Source organism: Phascolarctos cinereus, unplaced genomic scaffold (assembly GCF_003287225.1).
Source record: "Phascolarctos cinereus isolate Bilbo 61053 unplaced genomic scaffold, phaCin_HiC Scaffold_5;HRSCAF=322, whole genome shotgun sequence".
Classification (NCBI taxonomy): domain Eukaryota; kingdom Metazoa; phylum Chordata; class Mammalia; order Diprotodontia; family Phascolarctidae; genus Phascolarctos; species Phascolarctos cinereus.
Window position 1 is genome coordinate 215,063,459 of NW_027555958.1, and position 20,752 is coordinate 215,084,210.

At 35.6% G+C, this 20,752-nt stretch overlaps 1 protein-coding gene across 5 annotated transcripts in view; it reads right to left on the bottom strand.

The window, feature by feature from the left end:
• TINAG (tubulointerstitial nephritis antigen) overlaps window positions 1–20,752 on the bottom strand; it is a 212,104-nt gene that overhangs the window by 93,867 nt on the left and 97,485 nt on the right. For all 5 annotated transcript variants that reach the window (XR_013487005.1, XM_020993922.2, XM_020993917.2 and 2 more), the window contains exon 9: window positions 15,876–15,999. Coding sequence is in view for 4 of the 5 variants with exons in the window: in XM_020993922.2 (XP_020849581.1) it covers window positions 15,876–15,999 (124 nt within the window). In the remaining variant the exon portion in view is untranslated. The remainder of the gene's footprint in view (window positions 1–15,875; window positions 16,000–20,752) is intronic.

Below are 20,752 nucleotides of genomic sequence, written 5' to 3' on the forward strand. Positions count from 1 at the left end.
TTTATAATTCCTTAGTAATATTTTAATTACCTCCAAATCACTTTTATTTTTTCACCTCAATTCACACCCTCCAGGCTGGAGACTCTACAGAGATATTATGGAAGTGAGACTATCTTTATAACTTCCTAGGATAGAGAGGACAGCATAATCTTTGAACCCACAGATCTGAGAAAATTTATAATACATAGTTGGAGGTAAATGTCTCCCTATAGGAATGTAGGTCTACTTTCCTTTTTATTTTATTCTATGAAATAAGGGTACAACAAATCTCTGAATGCATAAATACAATAATAAGTGAATTGATAGAGAAGAATAACACAATCAGAAGAGACTCTGAAACAGGTAGACTAGATTAAGTATTATAATAGTTTAAACAGTATTTCATTATATCCTGTATATTAATTTCTCACCTATTCAGTGAGTTATTAAGTATTACATATGACTTAGAACTGATAATTATTAAGAAACTCAAATTTCTCTTGCATATATATTTTTACACATATGTATAGGTGTATCAAATACACATACGTATATATTTATATACATACATACATACACACACACATACACACACACACACACACACACACACCAGCAATCTTGTTGTGAGGAGAAAAGAAAATGTCATATCATCCCAAGATAAATTAAGTTTTACTTTTCTAGGAGCATGCAAAATAGTGTAGGATGGTATGTAGAAGTATCAGCCCATTGTGAATTGGAGGGCACATTAAATTGATAAATTAAGATTAGGCAGCATCATATAGCTAGAAAGTAAAGAAACACCATTATTTAGATTGATCGGGCTGAGGGGGGAAGACTTTCAGGTTGTTAATACTTTTTCATTTTAAAAAAGGTAGATGAAAAATGATTAAGAATTGTTTCAAAATTGATACAAGGTGAACAGGGTAGAGCTAAGATGGTGGGGAAAAGGCAACTACTCACCTGAGCTCTCTTCAAAACACCTCTAAATATCTTTAAATAATGAACATTTGGAATTCCTGGAGCAGCAGAACCCACAAAAGGATGGGGTAAAATAATTTTCCAGCCAAAGGCAACTTACAAGGTCAGCATGAAAGGTCTGTTGCACTTGAGTAAGAATACAGCATAGTCCAGCACAGGCCACAAGAACACAGATCCAGCCTTAGCAATCCAAGAGCTGGCCTTGGGAGCCACTGAATCAGCATAGTAGCAGCTATTTCTGAAGCTCTTAGCCCACAGACAGTAAGGGGGTCAAACAACGGATCAGATGGAGATTGTAGGAGTCTGTTTGCTAACACTGAGGTAGGATTCTGTAGTTTTGTCTATACTCAGATCTGGGTGGCAGCCTAAGTGGCAGTCACAGGGTGAGGCAGAGTACTACATCAGAGCTTGCAGCCACAGTGGAACACAGACCTTTGTCAAAGTTCCAAGGAAGAAAAGAGCGTGTGTAGTCACTCAGAGATCAGAGTATATAGGCCAGGAGAGTAGTAAACACACCTCTCCTTAGATCGTGCCACCTTGGAAGAACTGAAAACTTAAAGGTCCCTAGAAGTATCCCTAAAAACAGCTGCACAAAACCCCTGAAGCTTGGGACAGTGTGCCCTCTACTCTGGAAACAGAGGTCTACTTTAACAAAGAGTTAAAAGTCAAGAAATGTGCTAGAGAAATGAGCAAACATCAGAAAAAAATTTTGACCATAGAAAGGTACTATGGTGACAAGGAAGATCAAAACACACACTCAGAAGAAGATAGCAATGTCAAAGTTCCTAAATGGATAACCTCCAAGAGAAATATGAATTGGTCTCAGGCTATAAAAGGGCTAAAAAGGATTTTGGAAATCAAGAGAGGTAAAGGAAAAAATGGTAAGACAAATGAGAGTAATGCAAGAAAATTATGAAAAATGAGTTAACAGCTTAGTAAAGGAGAGACACACAAAAGAAAATACTGAAGAAAATAAGACCTGACAAAAACAAACTAGGCCAAACAGTAAATGAGTTACAAAAAGCCAATGAGGAGAAGAAATACTTTAAAAAGCAGAATTGGCCAAATGGAAGAAAGAGGCACAAAAATTCATCGAAGGAAAAAAAAACACTCCTTTAAAAGTAGAATTGGCCAAATGGAAAAGGAGATACAAAAGATCACTGAAGAAAATAATTCCGTAAAAATTAGAATTGAGCAAATGGAAGCTAATGATTTTAAGAGAAATGAAGAAATAATAAAGCAACACCAAAAGAATGAAAAAATAGAAGATAATGTAAAATATCTCATTGGAAAACCAACTGATCTGGAAAATAGATTCAGAAGGAATAATTTAAAAATTATTGCACTACCTGAAAGCCATGATAAAAAAAAATCTGAGACATCATCTTTCAAGAAATTATCAAGGAAAACTGACCTGATATTCTAAAATGAGAGGGTAAAATTGAAATTGAAAAAATCCACTGATTACCACCTGAAAGTGTTCCCAAAATGAAAACTTCCAGGAATAGTATAGCCAAATTACAGAGCTCCCAGGTCAAAGAGAAAATATTACAAGCAGCCAGAAAGAAACAATTCAAATATCATGGAGCCACAGTCAGGATAACACAAGATTAAGCAGCTTATGCCTAAAGGATCAAAGGGCTTGGAATATGATAGTCTGAAGGTCAAATGAGCTAGGACTACAAACAAGAATCACCTACCCAGAAAAAATTAAGTATAATCCATGAGGGGGGGAAATGGACATTCATGAGATAGAGGAATTTCAAGCATTCTTGAGAAAAGACCAGAGCTGAACAGAAAATTTGACTTTCAAATACAAGACTCAAGAGAAACATAAAAAGGTAAACAGAAAAGGGAAATCATAAGGTACTTAATAAGATTAAACTGTTTACATTCATACATGGGAAGATACTTGTAACTCAAGAACTTCATCATTATCAGGACAGTTAGAAAAAGTATGTGTAGATAGAGAGCACAAGTGTGAGTTGAATACGAAGGGATGATATCTAAAAAGAATAAAATTAAGGGGTGAAAGAGGAACATACTGGGAGAAAGGAAAGGGGAGAGATAAAATGGGGTAAATTATCTCACATAAAAGAGGCAAGAAAAAGTTTTTGCAGTGGAGGGTAAGAGGGGGAAGATGAAAGGGAGTGAGTGAACCTTACTCTCATCTGAATTATTTCAAAGAGGGAATAACATACACATGCAAGTGGGTATAGCAATCTATCTTACAAAGAATTAGAATCAATAGAAGGAATCACAAGAAAAAGGAAACAAAAAAAAAGAGCAAATAGTATGCTTCTATCTGCATTCAAACTCCATAGTTATTTTTTTGGACATGGATAGCATTTTCCATCTTGAGACTTTTGGAAATGTCTTCGATCCTTGCATTGCTGAGAAGGGCTAAGTCTATCAAAGTTAGTCATCGCACACCGTTGCTGGTACTGAATTACTGCATTCTTGTGCTTCCATTAGGTTAAGCAAATGTGAGATTGTAGAACCTGTTCCCACCACAGGACTCTTGTCCTGCATCCCACCAAGTAATGGCCACCAAAGACTTAAAATGATACTTTTCCCACAGGACTCCAGAACACCTGTATTGTCCTGCATTCATGGATTTGTCATGGGAAACTACTCAGGCCCTGGAAACGATTGTTTGTAATCCACCTCCCACCCCGTTCCTGCTCGTGATTTACGTGTATATGCTGTGGCTTTACTCCAGCATAGAAAGCATTCCTCACTCTGAAACTAATTAATTAAACCACTAATTGTTTCCTGGCCAAAAAAAAAAGCTATCTTACCCTGCAGGAAAGTAGGAGGGAATGGGATAAAAGAAAGGGGGAGGCTTATAGAAGGGAGGGTAGATTGGGGGAAGGGTAGTCAAAAGCTAAACACTTTTGAGGAGGACATGGAGAAAGGAGAGAGAAATAGAATAAACAGGGATGGGGAAATGGGAAGAAGGAAAATACAGTTAGCAATAGTAACTGGGAAAAAATTTTTGAAGCAAATTTCTCTGATAAAGGCCTCATTGATAAATGATCAAAAGATATGAACAGTTTTCAGATGAAGTAATCAAAGCTATTTATAGCCATATGAAAAAATGCTCTAACTCCTATTGATTGGAGAAATGCAAATTAAAACAATTCTGGGGTACTACCTCATACCTATTAGATTGGCTAATAGGACAGAAAAGGTAAATGACCAATGTTGGAGGATATGTGGGGAAAAAAATTAATACACTATTGGTAGAGTTGTGAGCTGATTCAACCATTCTGTAAATCAATTTGGAACTATGCCCAAATTGTTGCCTTTTGACCTAGCAATACCAGTACTAGGTCTGTATCTCAGAATAAATAAAAAACAAAAAGTAAAAGGACTTATATATACAAAAATATTTGTAGCAGCTCTTTTTTGGTGTCAAAGAATTGGAAATTGAAGGGATGTCCATCAATTGGGGAATAGGTCTGAACAAATTGTGGTATGTGATTATGATGGAATAATATTGTGCCATAAGAAATGAAAGATGCTCACAGTAAAAGGACTTACGTGAACTGATGCAAAGTGAAATGTACTGTGTACAAAGTAATAGCAATATCATAAGATGAGCAGCTGTGAATGACTTAGCTTTTCTCAGCAATACAATGATTCAAGACAACTCTGAAGGACTTATGATGAAGAATGCTATCCATACTTAGAGAAAGAACTGATTATGTCACAATACAGTTGAAGCATACTTTTTAACTTTATTTTTTAAAGGTTTTTTGTCTATATTTTTTTCACAATGTGACTAATATGAAAATGTTTTGCTTGACTACAGATGTATAACCTATGTGGAATTGCTTGCTTTCTAAATGAGAGGTGATGGGAAGGGAAAAAGGGAGAGAATTTGGAACTCAAAGCTTTAAATAACTGTTAAATTTTTATTACATATAGCTGGGGAAAATAAAATGCTAAATGAGATGAATATACTTCTAACTAATGAATATGAGCACTTATGTTCTATACTTCTCAACACCAATTCATTTTGAATAAACTGATTTTGACCTACTCATGTCAATATCCCTTGTAATTTCAATTCTTGCTTTTTCATCTGTTTTTCTTTTCAGTTTGTGTTTCCTTGGGCTTCTGGGTCGTTATGAATGAAAGGATAAAAGAAAATTAAAATATAAAAAGGGGAAAAGAAGACAGCTCTCACCATGAGTAGAGTAACACATAACTTTTTGATTCTATAATTGAAATTATAATTTTTTTAAATCATGAAATGATTGGCTTCCCCCAACTTTTAGAGACTGTTATACATTATTTTTTAAAATAATTTTAGGTGGGCTAAAAAAAAAAGGACTTTCTCTATTTCACATCTAGGTGCTGCAGTAGATAAAGCACCAGACCTGGAGTCAGGAGAATCTGAATTCAAATCTGGTTTCAGACACTTACTAGCATGTGAACCTGGGCATGTCAACCCTGTTTGCCTCAGTTCCTCATATGCAAAACTGAACTGGAGAAGAAAATAGTAGACCACTGTAGTATCTTTGCCAAGAAAATCTCAGATAGGGTCATGAAGAATTCAACATGACTGAAAAGAAATGACTCAACAACAAAATATTTCTCAGTATTTCATATAAAGAAAATAACAATCTTCAAGGTGTTTGTACAAATCATAATGCTGCCAAAAACTTACTTGAGACCTTGGATACTCAACCTCTTTGGTTCTTAATTTTCTAATCTATAATTTGAAAGGGTTTGACTAAGTGAGAGATGGTAGTATGTTTCATTGGAAAGAAAACTATAAAGTCCAAAAGGTCTGAATTTGAACCAAAGCTCACATAATTACTAATTGTATGACCTTTCACAAGTTACTTAACCCCTTTGAATCTCAGTTTCCTCATTTGTAAAAATTATGGTCTTTTTTTTTTAGTTAACATAAAGGAGAAAAAAATGCCAAAGAAAGTAATTCAAAATTGATACAAAAGAAACATGTTTCCACAACTGACACTGAGGAAACTGGAATGATATTCTCAAACCTGAGTCAGCATCAGGAAATTCCAGATTATCTTATGTTAATTTTATATGAGAAAATGACCCTGTAATGTTCCTTCTTGGACTTTCAGCATATGCATAATTTTTTTTTTCTATTAATCATCAGGAAGTAAAAAATGTAAACCAGAGAAAAGGAGGGTGGCTACTAGTCACTTTTGGTGATTCATGTAAAAATAATGAAGCAATAAAAAAAACTACAAAGCACTGTTAAAAAGATTATGAATTCTTGGTCAAGAAATTGAAGCACTTAGAGTAACATGTTATATGCATCATTGTGATCAAAAAGCAAAGTTAGAATTGGGCAAGTGGAAGCTGATAACTCTATGATACATCATGAATCAAAGAAACAAATTCAAAAGAATAAAAAAAATATAAGATACCTCATGGGAAAAACAACTGACATGGAAAATAAATTGGGGAGAGAAGATATCAAAATCATTAGACTACCTAAAAACCATAATCAAAAGGAAGCCATGAACAGCATCTTTCAAGGAATCATCAAGGAAAACTGCCCTGATATCCTGGAACCACATATCAAAATAAATATTGAAAGAACCCACTGATCACTTCAGGAAAAGAGATTACAAAACAAAAAGCCCAAGGAACATTACAGCCACATTTCAGAACTATCAGGTCAAGGAAAAAATTCTACAAGTGTCAGAAAGGAATAATGCAAATATTGGGGAATCAACAATCGGGATTGCACAGGATTTAGCAGCTTCGACATTAAAGGATTGGTGATCATAGAGCATAATATCCTGGAAGCCAAAGGAGCTAGGACAACAACCAAGAATCACTTGCCCAGTACAATTAATCATAATATTCCAAAGGAAAAAATGGTTTTTCAGAAAAACAGAAGTATTTCAGGCTTTCATAAAGAGAAGACCAGAGCTGAACAAAAATTTGACCTGCAATTTTAAGACCCAAGAGAAGCATAAACAGGTAAAAAAAGGAAAAGAAAAAAAGAAAGAAAACATAAGGAATTCAATATAGCTAAACTGTTTACATCCCTAGACAGGAAAATAATATTTGTAACTTTGAAAAATTGTATCACTAATGGTATGGATAAAAGGAATATACATAGACAGAGAGTATGAGCATAAGGTGAATTTTGAGAGAATGATATAAAAAAATTAAGGGATGAGAAACAGAAGTACAATGGGTGCAGAAGAAAGGGAGAAGTAGAATGGGATAAATTATCTCACATGAAGAGGAGATTAAGACCTACTACATTGGAGGAGAAGATGGAAGTGTGGGAGGGGAGAGGTGGCAATTGGCATTGCTGGAGCCTTGTTCTCATGTGTATTGGCTCAAAGAGGGAATAATATACACAATCAGTTGAATATAGAATTCTGTCTTATCCAACAGGGAAGCAGGAAGAGAGGAGATTAAGTAAAGGGAGGGGGTGGGGGACTGACAGAACAAAGGGCAATAAAAGGGAAGTGCTAGATATAAACAAAACACTGGTGAGGAGGGACAAGGTGAAAGGAAAAAGAAGACAAACAGGAGGAAGAATAGGATGGAGGGAAATACACAAGTAGTAATCATAAACTACTGTGAATGTGAATGGGATGAACTTTTCCATAAAACTTTTCCATAGCAGAGTGGATCAAAAACTAGAATTGTACAGTATGTTGTTTACAAGAAACATACTTGAAGCAGACAGACATACACAGAGAAAAGGCAAGGGGTTGGAACAAAATCTATTACGCTTCAACTGAAGTAAAATAAAAAAAAGCAGAAGTAGCAATCCTAATCTCAGACAAAGTAAAAGCAAAAATAGACCTAATTAAAAGAGATAAGGAAGGAAACATCTTGCTAAAAGGTATGATAGACAACAAAGTAATCAAATTAGAAGAGTAAAGAATAGTATGCCTTTCAGATCTATCTGGAGGGGAAGAATTTGTGACCAAATAAGAGATAGAGAACATTATAAAATGTAGAATAGATAATTTTGACCATATTAAATTGAAAAAAAAAATTGTACAAACAAAACTAATGCAACCTAGATTAGAAGGAAAGCAGAAAGATGGGAAACAATCTTTACAGCAAATGTCTCTGATAAAGGCCTCATTTCTCAAATATATAGAGAATTGAGTCAAATTTGTGAGAGTACAAGCCATTCCCCAATTAATAAATGGTCAGAGAATATGAATAGTTTTCAGATCAAGAAATCAAAGATGTCTACAGCCTATGAAGAAGTGTTCTAAATCACTTTTGATGAGAGAAATGCAAATTAAAACAACTCTGAAATATCACCTCACACCAATCAGAATGGCTAATATGACAAAAAAAAAAAGGAAAATGATGAATGTTGGAGAGTATGTGGAAAAATTGAAACACTAATGCACTGTTGAAGTTCATAACCGATCCAATCATTCTGGAGAGCAATTGGGAACTATGATTATCATTTGTTCCAACAATATCACCATTATGTCTGTATCCCAAAGAGATCATAACAAAGGGAAAAGAACCTACATGTGCAAAAATATTTACAGCCACCCTATTCATGATGGCAAATTATTGGAAATTGAAGTGATGCCCATCAATTAAGGAATGGCAGAATAAGTTATGGTATATGAATGTAATGGAACACTATCGTACAATAAAAAATAATTAATAGGCACATTTCAGAAAAACCTGGAAAGACTTGTACGAACTAATGCAAAATGCAATGAGCAGAACCAGGAAAACACTGTACATGGTATCAGCAACAACAAATGATAATCAGCTATGAATGACTCAGCTTTTTTTTAACAACACAATGATCCAAGAAAAGTACAAAGGAGTCACAAAGGCAAATGCTATCCATATCCAGATAAAGAATGGATAGACTCTGATTGCAGATCAAAGTATATTTTTTTCACTTACTTTATTCTTTCTCATATTTTTGATATGTTTCTTCTTCCACAACTGTGATGAATATGGAAACATGTTTTACCTGATAGCATATGTATAAACTATATCAAACTGCCTACCATTTTCAGAAGAGGGGATGGAAAAGAAGGAAGGAGAAAAATTTAGAACTCAAAATCTTGTAAAAATGGATGCTGAAGATTTTCTTGATATCTAATTGGGGAGAAAAATAAAATACTACTTAAAGGAAAAAATAATAGCACCTACTTTTAAGTCTAAATAAGTAAAAGGTCAACTGAAATAATGTTTTTAAAGTGCTTAGCACAGTGCCTGGGACATAGTAGATGTTTAATAAATGCTTATTGCTTTCTTCTGTATATGAATACAGGTATAAAATACTACTCACAGAAATATTATCACCACTGGAAAAATATACCAAGGAGATGAAAGACAAGAGGAAAGGACTTGTTAAACTTCACAATACTTAGATTGCCATTTTCTGAGGCACTAAAGTATTGTAAACAATGCAGATTCCTATAAATTGAGAGATGGCTTAGGACTTAGGGAGAGTAGCTATCAAAAGTTTCAGAACAATGAGAAGTAAGATACTATGGACTGAAATTCTGCAGAGGATGTAAGTCCCAGAGGTAAAGGAAACTCTCAAGAATGAAATTCTGCAGACTCAAAAAGAAATTGTTCTGTTGAGGAAGAAAAGTGATAATTATATAAATATATTGATATGAATAGATATAAAAGCCATCAACAATGTAGATGTTAAAAAAAAAGACATTCAGAAAATAGAAGAAAGCAGGTGTTAGAGGATGGAAACAAGTTCTTATAGAACTACAGTTCTATAAGAATAGTGTCAGGGTGCTAAAGTTCAGCATAAGCATAGGTTGTTGAAGAAATCTAAGGATAACAAAAAAGAGGAGACCTTGATGATAGTAGGAATAAGAGGCCTAGGACTCGTACTTGTGATCTGTGATGACTGATTAGGAAGAGTTCAGTTAGTGAATTTGACTTCAATTCCCAGAAACGTTCTAGAATGTATCTTTAAAGAGGCTAAGGAGAAGGCTAGGAAAGGAATTGGTAGTCAGAAAGAGGTAACATGGTTTTATCAAGAACAGGTCATGCCAGAATAACCATATGTGGTTAGTCTGTTTTCTAGATTTACTAAACAGGGGAATGTTGTAGCTAAAATATAATGGCTACTTTATTAAGTCAGCACTCAATACATGTTAGTTGACTCGAGGAAAATATGGAGAGAGTTGGGGTAGGTGGTAACTAAATTAAAGAGATTCAATGTCTAGCACAGTCTCTAATACCTAACAATATGTCCAAAACATACTGGGCATTTAATAAATGCTTGATGAATTGAACTGAATTGAATTCCGAATTGGTTGTTGGACACTAAAAGTGGTCATTAATGACTTGTAGCAACTGGGAAGGAGTTCTCCAGTAGAATGATTCCAAATAATCTCTGCATGGCCCTGTGATTTGTAAAAGTTTGTCAATAACTTGAACATAGATGAACATAGTATGCTTATCACATTTGCAGAAGATGGAATGCTGAGAACAATAGCTGACACACTGGACAACAGTAAGAGCTTTCAAAGGGGCCTTGATAGACTAGAGAATCAGCCTAATTCTGGCAAAAGTTTTAATAAGGATAAATGAAAGGTCTTGATTTGAACTTAATAAAAAAATTAGCCCACAGTATGAGGTTGGGAAGAAATAGCTAGAAGACCATTTATCTGAAAAATAAAATGAAATTTGGAGTTTTAGTACACTTCAAACTCACAATGACTCAGCCTTGTGATATGGAATCCAAGAGAGTTAATGCAAAATTAGACTGCATTGACGGCCATAGTGTTCAGGAGTAAGAAGTAATAGGTGACAATCCCACTTCACTTTGTCCTAAAAAAGACCACATCTGCAATAGACTTACTATCTGTATACAACCTTCAACAAGTAACTTAACCTCTCTGGGTTTCATGGCTTCCTAATATCTAAAATGAAGGTGTTGGATCAGATGATCTCTATGGTCCTTTGCACCCTGAATACCACAGTCTCAGGATCTATAAGGTTCCTTCCAAGTGCATGACTATAATTCCAAACAAGAATGCCACAGTGAGAAGGTTTCGTGTAATAACTCTTTTCTCCGTGAGCTAATAAGACTTATTGTGACAGGTTTAAAAGCTACTCCATGGGAGAAAGTTAAGCACTCTGGCAAGGTACATTGACTTACTTGAGCCCTTGGAATACTTTTTTAATTCAATGAAGCATCATTTTCCTAAGCGTCGTAATTAGAAAATTAGCAGTTACTAAAGAAGAAATAAATTAAACTCTACCACTGAACTCTAATACTTCAGTGAACTGAACAGTACCCAAGTGGTCTGAAATAATTCTAAAAGAATCCAATTCACTCACAGGGAGTAGTTTACCCACTGGAAGAATCGGCCTCATTAAATGCCACTTGGATATACTAAGTTTAAAAAGGTTCCACTCTCCTAGGAGCTCACAAGGTGAAAAAAAAAATCTCTTGCTATATGAGCCAAAATATAAATTAAATAAAGTTGTCTAGACTAATTAAATATCAAAATATTGGCATTTCATCCAAGGCTTCACACATGCCTTTTATTTGGAAGTAAAAAATACAATATGATAGACAATGGTTAGGGAGTCAACCTCAAAGAAAACCTGGATTCAAGGCTTACCTCTGATACATAGTTACTGTATGATCTTGGACAAATCACTTAAACTTTCCACGCTCCCAGGCAATTATGTAAGTTGAAAACAAGTAGAGATAGTTACACAGAGAGATATATATGCGAATACACACACATATACATATGCGTGTGCTAATTTATGTGTATATACATATATATAATATATACATACACATACACATATACACACATACATACATATATGAAATCACATCTTGTTTAAAACAGGTTGTAGAAAAACAGGTGGCTCTAATAAAATTAACTTCTCACTTTCAGTTCATTAATGTAGGTTCCATGGGTAAGGTGACATTCTAAGTGTTCTCTGTATGGTAGAAGAGAGTAAAATTAATCACCTGGCAGTGGGAAAGATCTATATGTAAATGAAATTGATGGAGAGGAGTGAAATTAACCCTAGAATATTCTGAGGAAGAAATAAATAAAAATAAAGAGTTAGAGCGAAAACAAGAAAGCAAAATAAATGAAGATACATCATTTTTCCTGGTGAAGGAATTTTGTATCCAGGTTTGGAGGGTAAGGAAGTTAGGAAACCTCTAGAATGTTTTAGGGGACAAACTATTTAAGCTGCAGAAGAAAAGGTGATGGAGGAAGAAGTGCCACCTTCATTCATCTCCACTCAGACCATCTCTTTCACTTCCCTGATGCCATTGAAAAATTGGACTCCACCCCCTGGAACTACTCTAGACTTTGATAGGACAGCTTTGCCTTTATCTTATTCAATTCCAGATAATTAAAACATGAGCTCCTTGAGGACAGAAGCTGTTTTGCTTGCTTTTATTTGTATGCCTAGTGCTTAGCATATATAAGTATATGCTCTATGTATCTATCTGTCTGTCTATGTATCTACATATATATCATCCATTTATCTGTCTTTCTAGTATCTATCTCCTCACTGAGAATAGAAAGATAAGGTAGACATAGCAAAGTTAATCCTAGACTTATATTATGGTGATAGGGTAGAAAAGATTATTGTGCACTGATTCCACACAGAAAGAAATAGCAGAATGTCATAGAACTTGTGACAGTGAGAATGTTGATGTAAGAAATGAAGATCAATGAGGACAAATTCAAAATACCTCCTCTCCCCTGATTACTTGCTCACTCCAAAGTGAAAGCTGAATGAAAGGAAGAAGTATACTAAATGTGGCTTCACAGAATCCAATTTTATTTGGCTTCAAGAAACCTTGCCAAGTACCTTGCAAGAAATACTTTAGACAGGACACAGGGTGGGATAGGGAGGGACCACAATCCTCTAGACTAGATAACACTATCTTTCTTGAATAGAGACTGATTAAGCTACAATAATCAAAAAGGCTATTTGACCCTCGATTCTGTGGAACCAGTTTTCTTGCTGCTGTATAGCTGCTGCATGTCTAGAATTAGTGTGATGATATGACGCTATCTGAGGCTGGTGACCAACATTACCAAGGAAAATGCTACTCTCATTGACTCTGTCTTTGGAGGATGGTGTTATTCCTTTCCAATCACTCCCTTGAGTCCTGCCCTTTGAAAGAGTACATTTCTTTTCCAACTAGATATGGGAAGACAATGGGAACAGGAAATAGCAAAGGCCCCGTATCCCAAATCACTCCAAGCTAAAGCAGAGTCACTCCCAGACAAAGCTGCTGTCTCATTTGCCTTGGAATTTCAAGGTCTACATATCAATCTTTCTCTGCTTTGGGAAGTTAGAAAAATATAAATCAATAATATTCTTTTCACAACTCAAGACGCTTCCCCTCCCCAAGCAAAAAAATTTCTGATGAAATATATGCTTCAATTGTCGAGTTTTTTCTTCTGGGTACTCTTCTCCCCCACTGCTTCTGTCACATTTGTGCAAAGACTCACTTAGGCTTTTGTCATTATACTCAACTGTGTATCATATTTAATGACATGGTAAACAGAAAACCAAACAAACCCTTAAAGAATGAAGATTCAAGCATACCGCTTCTAAGAAAATAGGAGGGAAAAAGTGGAGGAGGTGGTGAGATTTTACCTCTTCTGTCCAAATCATTCTAGCAAATTCAGCAACTATTTGTTCTATGAATCTTATGCATGATTTGATCATATCGCCTCAATCATATGACATTGTCTCTTCACAATTTCCTAGGACACTTTACTACTTTTGTGTGCCTATGAACCTGCTTTCATGCTGTCACACAAACGCCCAAGCTAAAACACCTATCCTTGGTGGTTCCTACCTTCAGCTTCCCATACTCTCTCTCAGTATGGGAAAGGTTAGGTTGTCTATCACTTTATCTTTCAAAGTCTATCCCATCAGTCCAGAGTTAGGACAAACTACCTGAGTGTTAAGCAAGGGAATGTTGATGGATTTATCCCTTGACCAACAAATATCCATCTCCAATGTCTATCTCCTTGGCAACCCCAAGGGGTGCTACAAATGTTTTTGGGTTTTTTTTCCCCTTTGTTTTTGTTTGAACATACATTAAACAAAAACGTTTCTTCATACAGCTACAATATTATGTTGAGCCAATGAGCATTAATAAATTTTGAGACATATTTAGCACTCAGTTTCCCCACATTCCTCAATCTTCTTTATACTTTGTACTTACGGTAGCACTGAAAAAAGCACTTGTATCCCCACACCGCTCTCCATGCCTATTTCTTATTCTTCCCTCACTCATACAGGCCTAACATTAAACATATATGCAACAAATTGTCTTTATGTTCAGGACGGATTTTAAAATGAAGGAAATTAAGGAGTGGGCAATGTCCATCCTTCCCATCATATACTGACCTTTATAAAATAACTAATCAATTAACAAGTTTTCTTTAAATGCCTATCTACTAAGTGTCAGGCACTGTGCTAGAGACTGGAGATACGAAGACAAAAATGAAACAGTTTCAGTCTTCAAGGAGCTTAGCCTTACTGGGAAAACAACCTGTATAGGTGAGTGTGTGTGTATACACACATACATACACAAATATATGATGTCTGTATGTATATACATATACATGTTTATATGTATACACAGAATAAGTATAGCTACGTTGCTTAGTGGCTAGAGCGCTGGGCCTGGAGTCAGTAAGACCTGAGTTCAAATCTGGCCTCTGATGCTAATGGTGTGACTCTGGGCAAGTCACTTACCCTCTATTTGGCAACCTCTGTTTGCCTTAATTCAAGAAAGAAGAAAATGGCAAACCATTCCAGTATCTTTGCCAAGAAAACTCCCTGTGTAGTATTGGTGTGCTATGTGTGGTCCATGGCATCACAAAGAATTAGACACAAATCAACAATATCAATAACAAAGTCAGTAGATTTGAAAGGTATACAAAGCGGTTTAATGTAGAAAGCAGCATTTGACCTGAATCTGGAAGGAAATGAAGGTTTCCCTATGGTAGAAATGAGAAGAGATTTCAATAGTGACCCAGAAAATAGACAATGCAAAAGCCAAGCCACTGCAAAGGAATTCTCGGTGAGCAACAGAAAAAAAAAGACTAATTTGGGTGGGAAGGGGAGTGATATATAATGAAACTAGATGGAAAAAGTGAATAAAAGGAAGACATTGATGTTTGTGCAATTGCAAAGTACCTGGAACATAGTAGTTGCTTAATAAATGTTTATTGATTAATTTGTTGTGGAAATAGTAACACTAGCCTACAGAGTTATCTAGCACTTTAAGTTTATAATGTCTTAAATATCCTATTGGATCCTCATAACAATCCTGTGAAGGAGGTAGAATGCAGCCTTCTTGAAAGCAGGGTCCTCTACACTAATAGTCTGCCACAAATCAGTACTGAAGAAATGTTTGTTGAAGTAAATTGAAAGCCCATTTTATGGATGAGGAATCTGTGGTTGGAAAAGGACTTGGCCAAGTTTGTACATACCAGTCAAAGTTGAATACTTGTCTTCTGACTCCTTGACCACTTCTAGCACACCAAACTATTAAATGCTATTATTCATTTAAGTGTCAAAGCATTATGGACTCTTTTGGAGCAATGTTACCCTCTTATACAAAGGTATATTCTGTGGTGTGGTAGAACAGACTACCGGCTATGGAGTCAAAAGACCTAAATTCAAAACATGCCTCTGGTGCTTTACTATCTCTGTGACCTCGGGCAAACCACAACCTCTCTGGACCTCAATTTCTATCATGGGGGGGGGGCTAGACTAAGTGGTCTCTAAGATTCCTTCCATATCTAAGATCTATCATTTATAATCTTCACTTACAGGTTCAGTTCCCCATGGGTATGCAACAATGCCATGAATTGATTTTTCAGAAGCATTGATAGAATATCTGTACCAATTTGACTCACCCAGTGAGTTTGACTGCATGTGTGCGTAGATTTCTGTATTTTTCTGATTCATCCTTTATGCTGTTGACATGCCTATATATTCCTGTTTTGTAATGGAAGAAATCTTCATGGACTTGCATTATTGCTAAAAGAAAAGTTGACAACATAATTGACAATGAAAATCTATGAAGAAAACATTGTGGTCTTTTCCCAGGCAAATCTCTGAGTTCTTTCCCTGGGATTTCAACTTTAAAAGGACTACACAATTGAACTCAATTTTCTCTTTTTAATTTGATTGGTTGTGATTTTTCTTATTCTCTTATAACAATGTCATTGGAATATTGAAATATTACTTAAATCTATATTATGCTTATTAAAATCCAACTAGTCTAGATCAAAGAAAATACAATATTACTAGAAATTGAACCACGAGCAACCAAGTCCTTCCACATTGAGCAAGTGATTACTTTTTCTCTGTTAACCCTGTTCTCCACCACAAGCCTATAAAAGCTCCAATTAAGCCTACAGTGAAGGGTGAGCCTCACAAAAGAGGCTTAAAGTCATTGTTCTTAATCCTCCAATAAATATAAATCTTTCTTTGGCAAGTCTGAACAAAAAGCTGTGCCTTGGAATAGGGACATGATGCCAAGATTTTTATTCTTCAAATACTTGGGAAAGAAGCCAACAGCATGACCTTTAAAAAAAAAAGCATTTATAATGTATAAAAATGGGGTCTTGATTATTTCTTTCTGATTTTATAGAATGTTTCACTGAGGGGTTGGGGCAATGCAATCTTACAAAAGTTGACATTCCTTTAAAATTTTGTAGGAGTACAGGCAAAGGAAATAGAAACTATGTAAATTGTTGGACCATAAGTTTGAAATTCATTTCATTCATTCGCATAATAAATATTTATTGAGATCTTCCTATAAGCAAGCCACTGATAGTAAAAGCTCACACGTAAATAGTGCTTAGAAATTTTCAAAGTACTTCTCCAATAAAAACCCAGTGAAGTAGGTATTATAAGCAGTGTTATCCCCCAAAAGTAAAATGGACCCCAGTGATGTGAAGTAATTTGCCCAAGTGTGGAGTGTGGTGCATAAAATGCAGTTGGTGTATAAAAATATCACCTAATATTTATATAGGGCTAAAAGGTTTTCAAAGTGATTTCATACACACACACACACACACACACACACACACACACACACACATAAAAATACCTGCACATGTATGATCTCACTGGATCTTTACAACAACCCTTTGAGGTAGGTACTGTTATTACGGGATCCTTACAACAACCCTTGGAGGTAAGTATGGATTTAATAAATAAGAATTTACAATACCGTAGTACCTAAAGAATTTTGCTTCTGTCTCTCTCCCATTACCTCTACTCCTTTTAAATTCTATAGAATGTGAAAGAAGGTGATCTTGGAAGTACTGAAGAGTTAAAATGTCAAGGGCAGCAATTCAACACAAGTCTACTGAGTGCAAACACAACACTCGGCCTAGTGGACAGATAGCTAGATTTTTGAGTCTGAAAAACTTGAGTCTGAATCTTGCCACAAACACTTACTAGCTATGAGATCATGGACAAGTCTCTTAACCTATTTCAGTTTCCTCCTCTGTGAAATGAGGATAATAATAGCACCTACATCCAAGGGTTGTTTTAAAAATCCAGTGAGGGGGCAGCTAGGTGGTGAAGTGGATAGAGCTCTGGCCTTGGAGTCAGGAAGACCTGAGTTCAAATCTAGCTTCAGACACTTGACACTTACTAGCTGTGTGACCCTGGGCAAGTCACTTAACCCTGATTGCCTGGCCAAAAATTAAAAAAAAAAGAATCCAGTGAGATGATACATGTGTGTGTGTGTGCGGGGGCGGGGTGTGGGGGTGTTTGGGGGAGTGTGTGCATAACCACTTTGGAAACATTATGTCTCTATATAAATTTTAGTTATTACTTTTATAAGCCAGATTGCATTTTTTAAGTCACTATATAAGGCCTTGATACTGTTCATTTGCTTTTCAATCATGTCCAATTCTTCATGACCTCATTTGGGATTTTCTTGGTGAAGATACTGGAGCAATTTCTCATTTCCTTTTCTAGCTTATTTTACAAATGACGAACTTAGGCAAACAGGGTTAAGTGACTTGCCCAGGGTCACAGAGCTAGTAATCTGAGGCCAGATTTGAAGTCAGAAAGACGTCTTCCTAATTCCAAGCCCAGTGTTCTATCCACTGCTCCACCTAGCCGCCCTGTAAGGCCTTATACCACAATAATTAAATCAACTTTAGGATGGGAAATGTGGTATGATACAAAGAACACTGAAAAAGAAGGAATAAAAAAAAGAAACTTAACATAATAATTTTGTTGCATATTTGAATGTAATAACAAGTTGTGCATAGTAGATTTGCAGTTTTATGTACAATCATCTTTTTATTGTACTATGTTACAGAAATGCTTGTTTTAGTCACTAAATTAAAAACAAAATAAAAAAGGAAGAACACTCAATTTGAAGTAAGAAGGCTCATGTTAAAACTCCTAGCTCTTTCAATTACTACCTACCTAACCTTGGGGAAGACATTCTAATTCTCCAGGCCTTGGTTTTGATCTCTATGGCTATTTTTCCAGCTCTAAAACTATTACTCTATAGTCCTAATTTAGCAACATGGAACCAAAGAATTTGAGATTTGGAAGGGACCTCAGAGCTCATATATTGGAATCCACATTAGAAACTATACCTTAGAGTAGAAGTGTCCCCTCTATAATATGCCAACAATTGGTGATCCAGCCTCTGCCTGAGGACCACTAATAACAAGGAACTCACTACCTCCCTAGGCAGAACACTCCACTTTCAAATAGTGTTATTTACCAGGAAACTTTTCCTTATGTTGAGCCAAGAGCTACCTCTCTATAATGTCCACACATTGCCCCAGTTCTGCCCTCTGGGGGCCAAGCAGAACAAGGCTAATCTTTCTTCCATATGACAGCCTAGATCAATCTAGATTTGAAAGAAAGAGCAAAGGGGAAAATGGTGCTGGTTATATAATCATTCCCGAAATGGTTTCAGTGCAGCAATGTCAGAAGCATTCCATTTTAGATATGCCTCTCTTCCATACTTTTTTTTTCTGATAACACTCACATAGTTTTAAAGGAAGACAATTCTCCTTTACCTTCCATTACCCACATATGCATAAGATTGTAAGAATTTACAATACTGTAGTGCCTTAAGGATTTTGCTTTTGTATTCTTCATATTACCTCTACCTCTTTTAAATTCTGTAGAATATGAAAGAAGGTAATGCTTGGAAGTACTGAAGAATGTAGAAGAATGCATGTCATATTATTTATTCAGAATTATCTTGCTTTTCATATCCTCCTGTTCCACTGAAGGGGGAAAATTGGCTATACATTGGCCCAAGCAATAACAAGCAGACAATCAGATTGCATCTCCAGCAGAATGAGTCAACCAGCACTTTATCCATTTATAAAAATGCTCAGATATTGCCAAAAGCTTTTCTGTTCTATGGAAATAGTCAGTCCTTCAGCACTTATGACTCACCTCCTTTTGTAAACATCATGAATGGTACATGTTCTCCTATTTGTCTAAAGAACCATCACCTAGAGCAGGGTTCAAAGGAGGACCTTGAATTTATTGTTGTTTTTAAGTTTTTTATGTTTATTTTGATATAATTGGTTTCCTTTTGCAATCTTATAAATTTTATTTTAAGTAATTAAAACATTATTTTGAGAAGGGGTCCATAAGCTTGCCCTAACAGCAAAAGGCCATGCCAGAAAAAAAAAATGGTTAAGAAATCCTTCTCCTAGAGAAATGTAAGTGGCATACCAGTACAACTAATTTAAAGGAGTCCCCCACCTCCAATTTCCTATACCAAGTAGAAAGAGGTCTTTTGTAAAGACATAGACAAAGATTTCTTCAAAGACAATTTTGGACATGAATTAAATCCAAAGGTCTCTGTAAAGTTTTCTGACCTGGTCCAAGGTGGCAAGTGAAAAACACATGGGACCAGGGGATCTGGGGCAAAGTCAAAATTTTACTACTGTATGACCTTAAACTATATGACCTTAGGCAAGTCAGTCAACATCTCTGAGCTAATTTTCTCACTTGTAAAATGAATCTATAAAGTCGCATATTCAAAACAAAAAAACCCTTCATTGCACGAAGAATTTCAGCTTACCTTTTTTCCAACTATTTTTTCTAATTTATATGTAATTCCAAAGGATTTTGTGAAATATTCTGAACAAAACTGAATCTAAACATTCAGTGATTACAATCTGCATGGAACTGACTATTTAAAACATACAATGTTAGAAAGAAGCAGCATAACATAGGGAGAGACTCAGCCTTGAAGTCAAGAGGACCTAGAATCAAAGCCTGTCTCTGATGCACTGCCTGTGTAACCCTGGACAAGTCACTTGACCTGTTAGTGTCCCAAGCAATTCTCTGAGACTAGATGTTGCAGAGTTGTAACTCTACATTGGTAGATTGAGTTGCCACTGGAAACTTCTCTGTACCAAGAAACCCACAAGTCTAGTCCCTAGCCTCTAATAATAAGAAAATATGGAGTCCTGCCCTCTCCTTTTAAAACTTTAACTAAATCCTACCATTGAGCATAGCTCTCACCCCTAGAACAGTGGTTTAGGCTAACTGATTCCTCAAACTCCTCAATCTTTTGCTGAAATTTCTTTCTCCAAAGTTGCAAATTACTTCTTTCTTTTTTAATTTTTCACTTATTTTTTTTTAGTTTATGGAATAAAATAAGCATTTCCATGACATAGTATGATAAAAAATGATTGTACATGAAACTGCAAATCTTTTATGTATAGCTTATTATTCCTTTTAAATATGCAATAAAGCTATCACGTAAATTTCTTTTTTT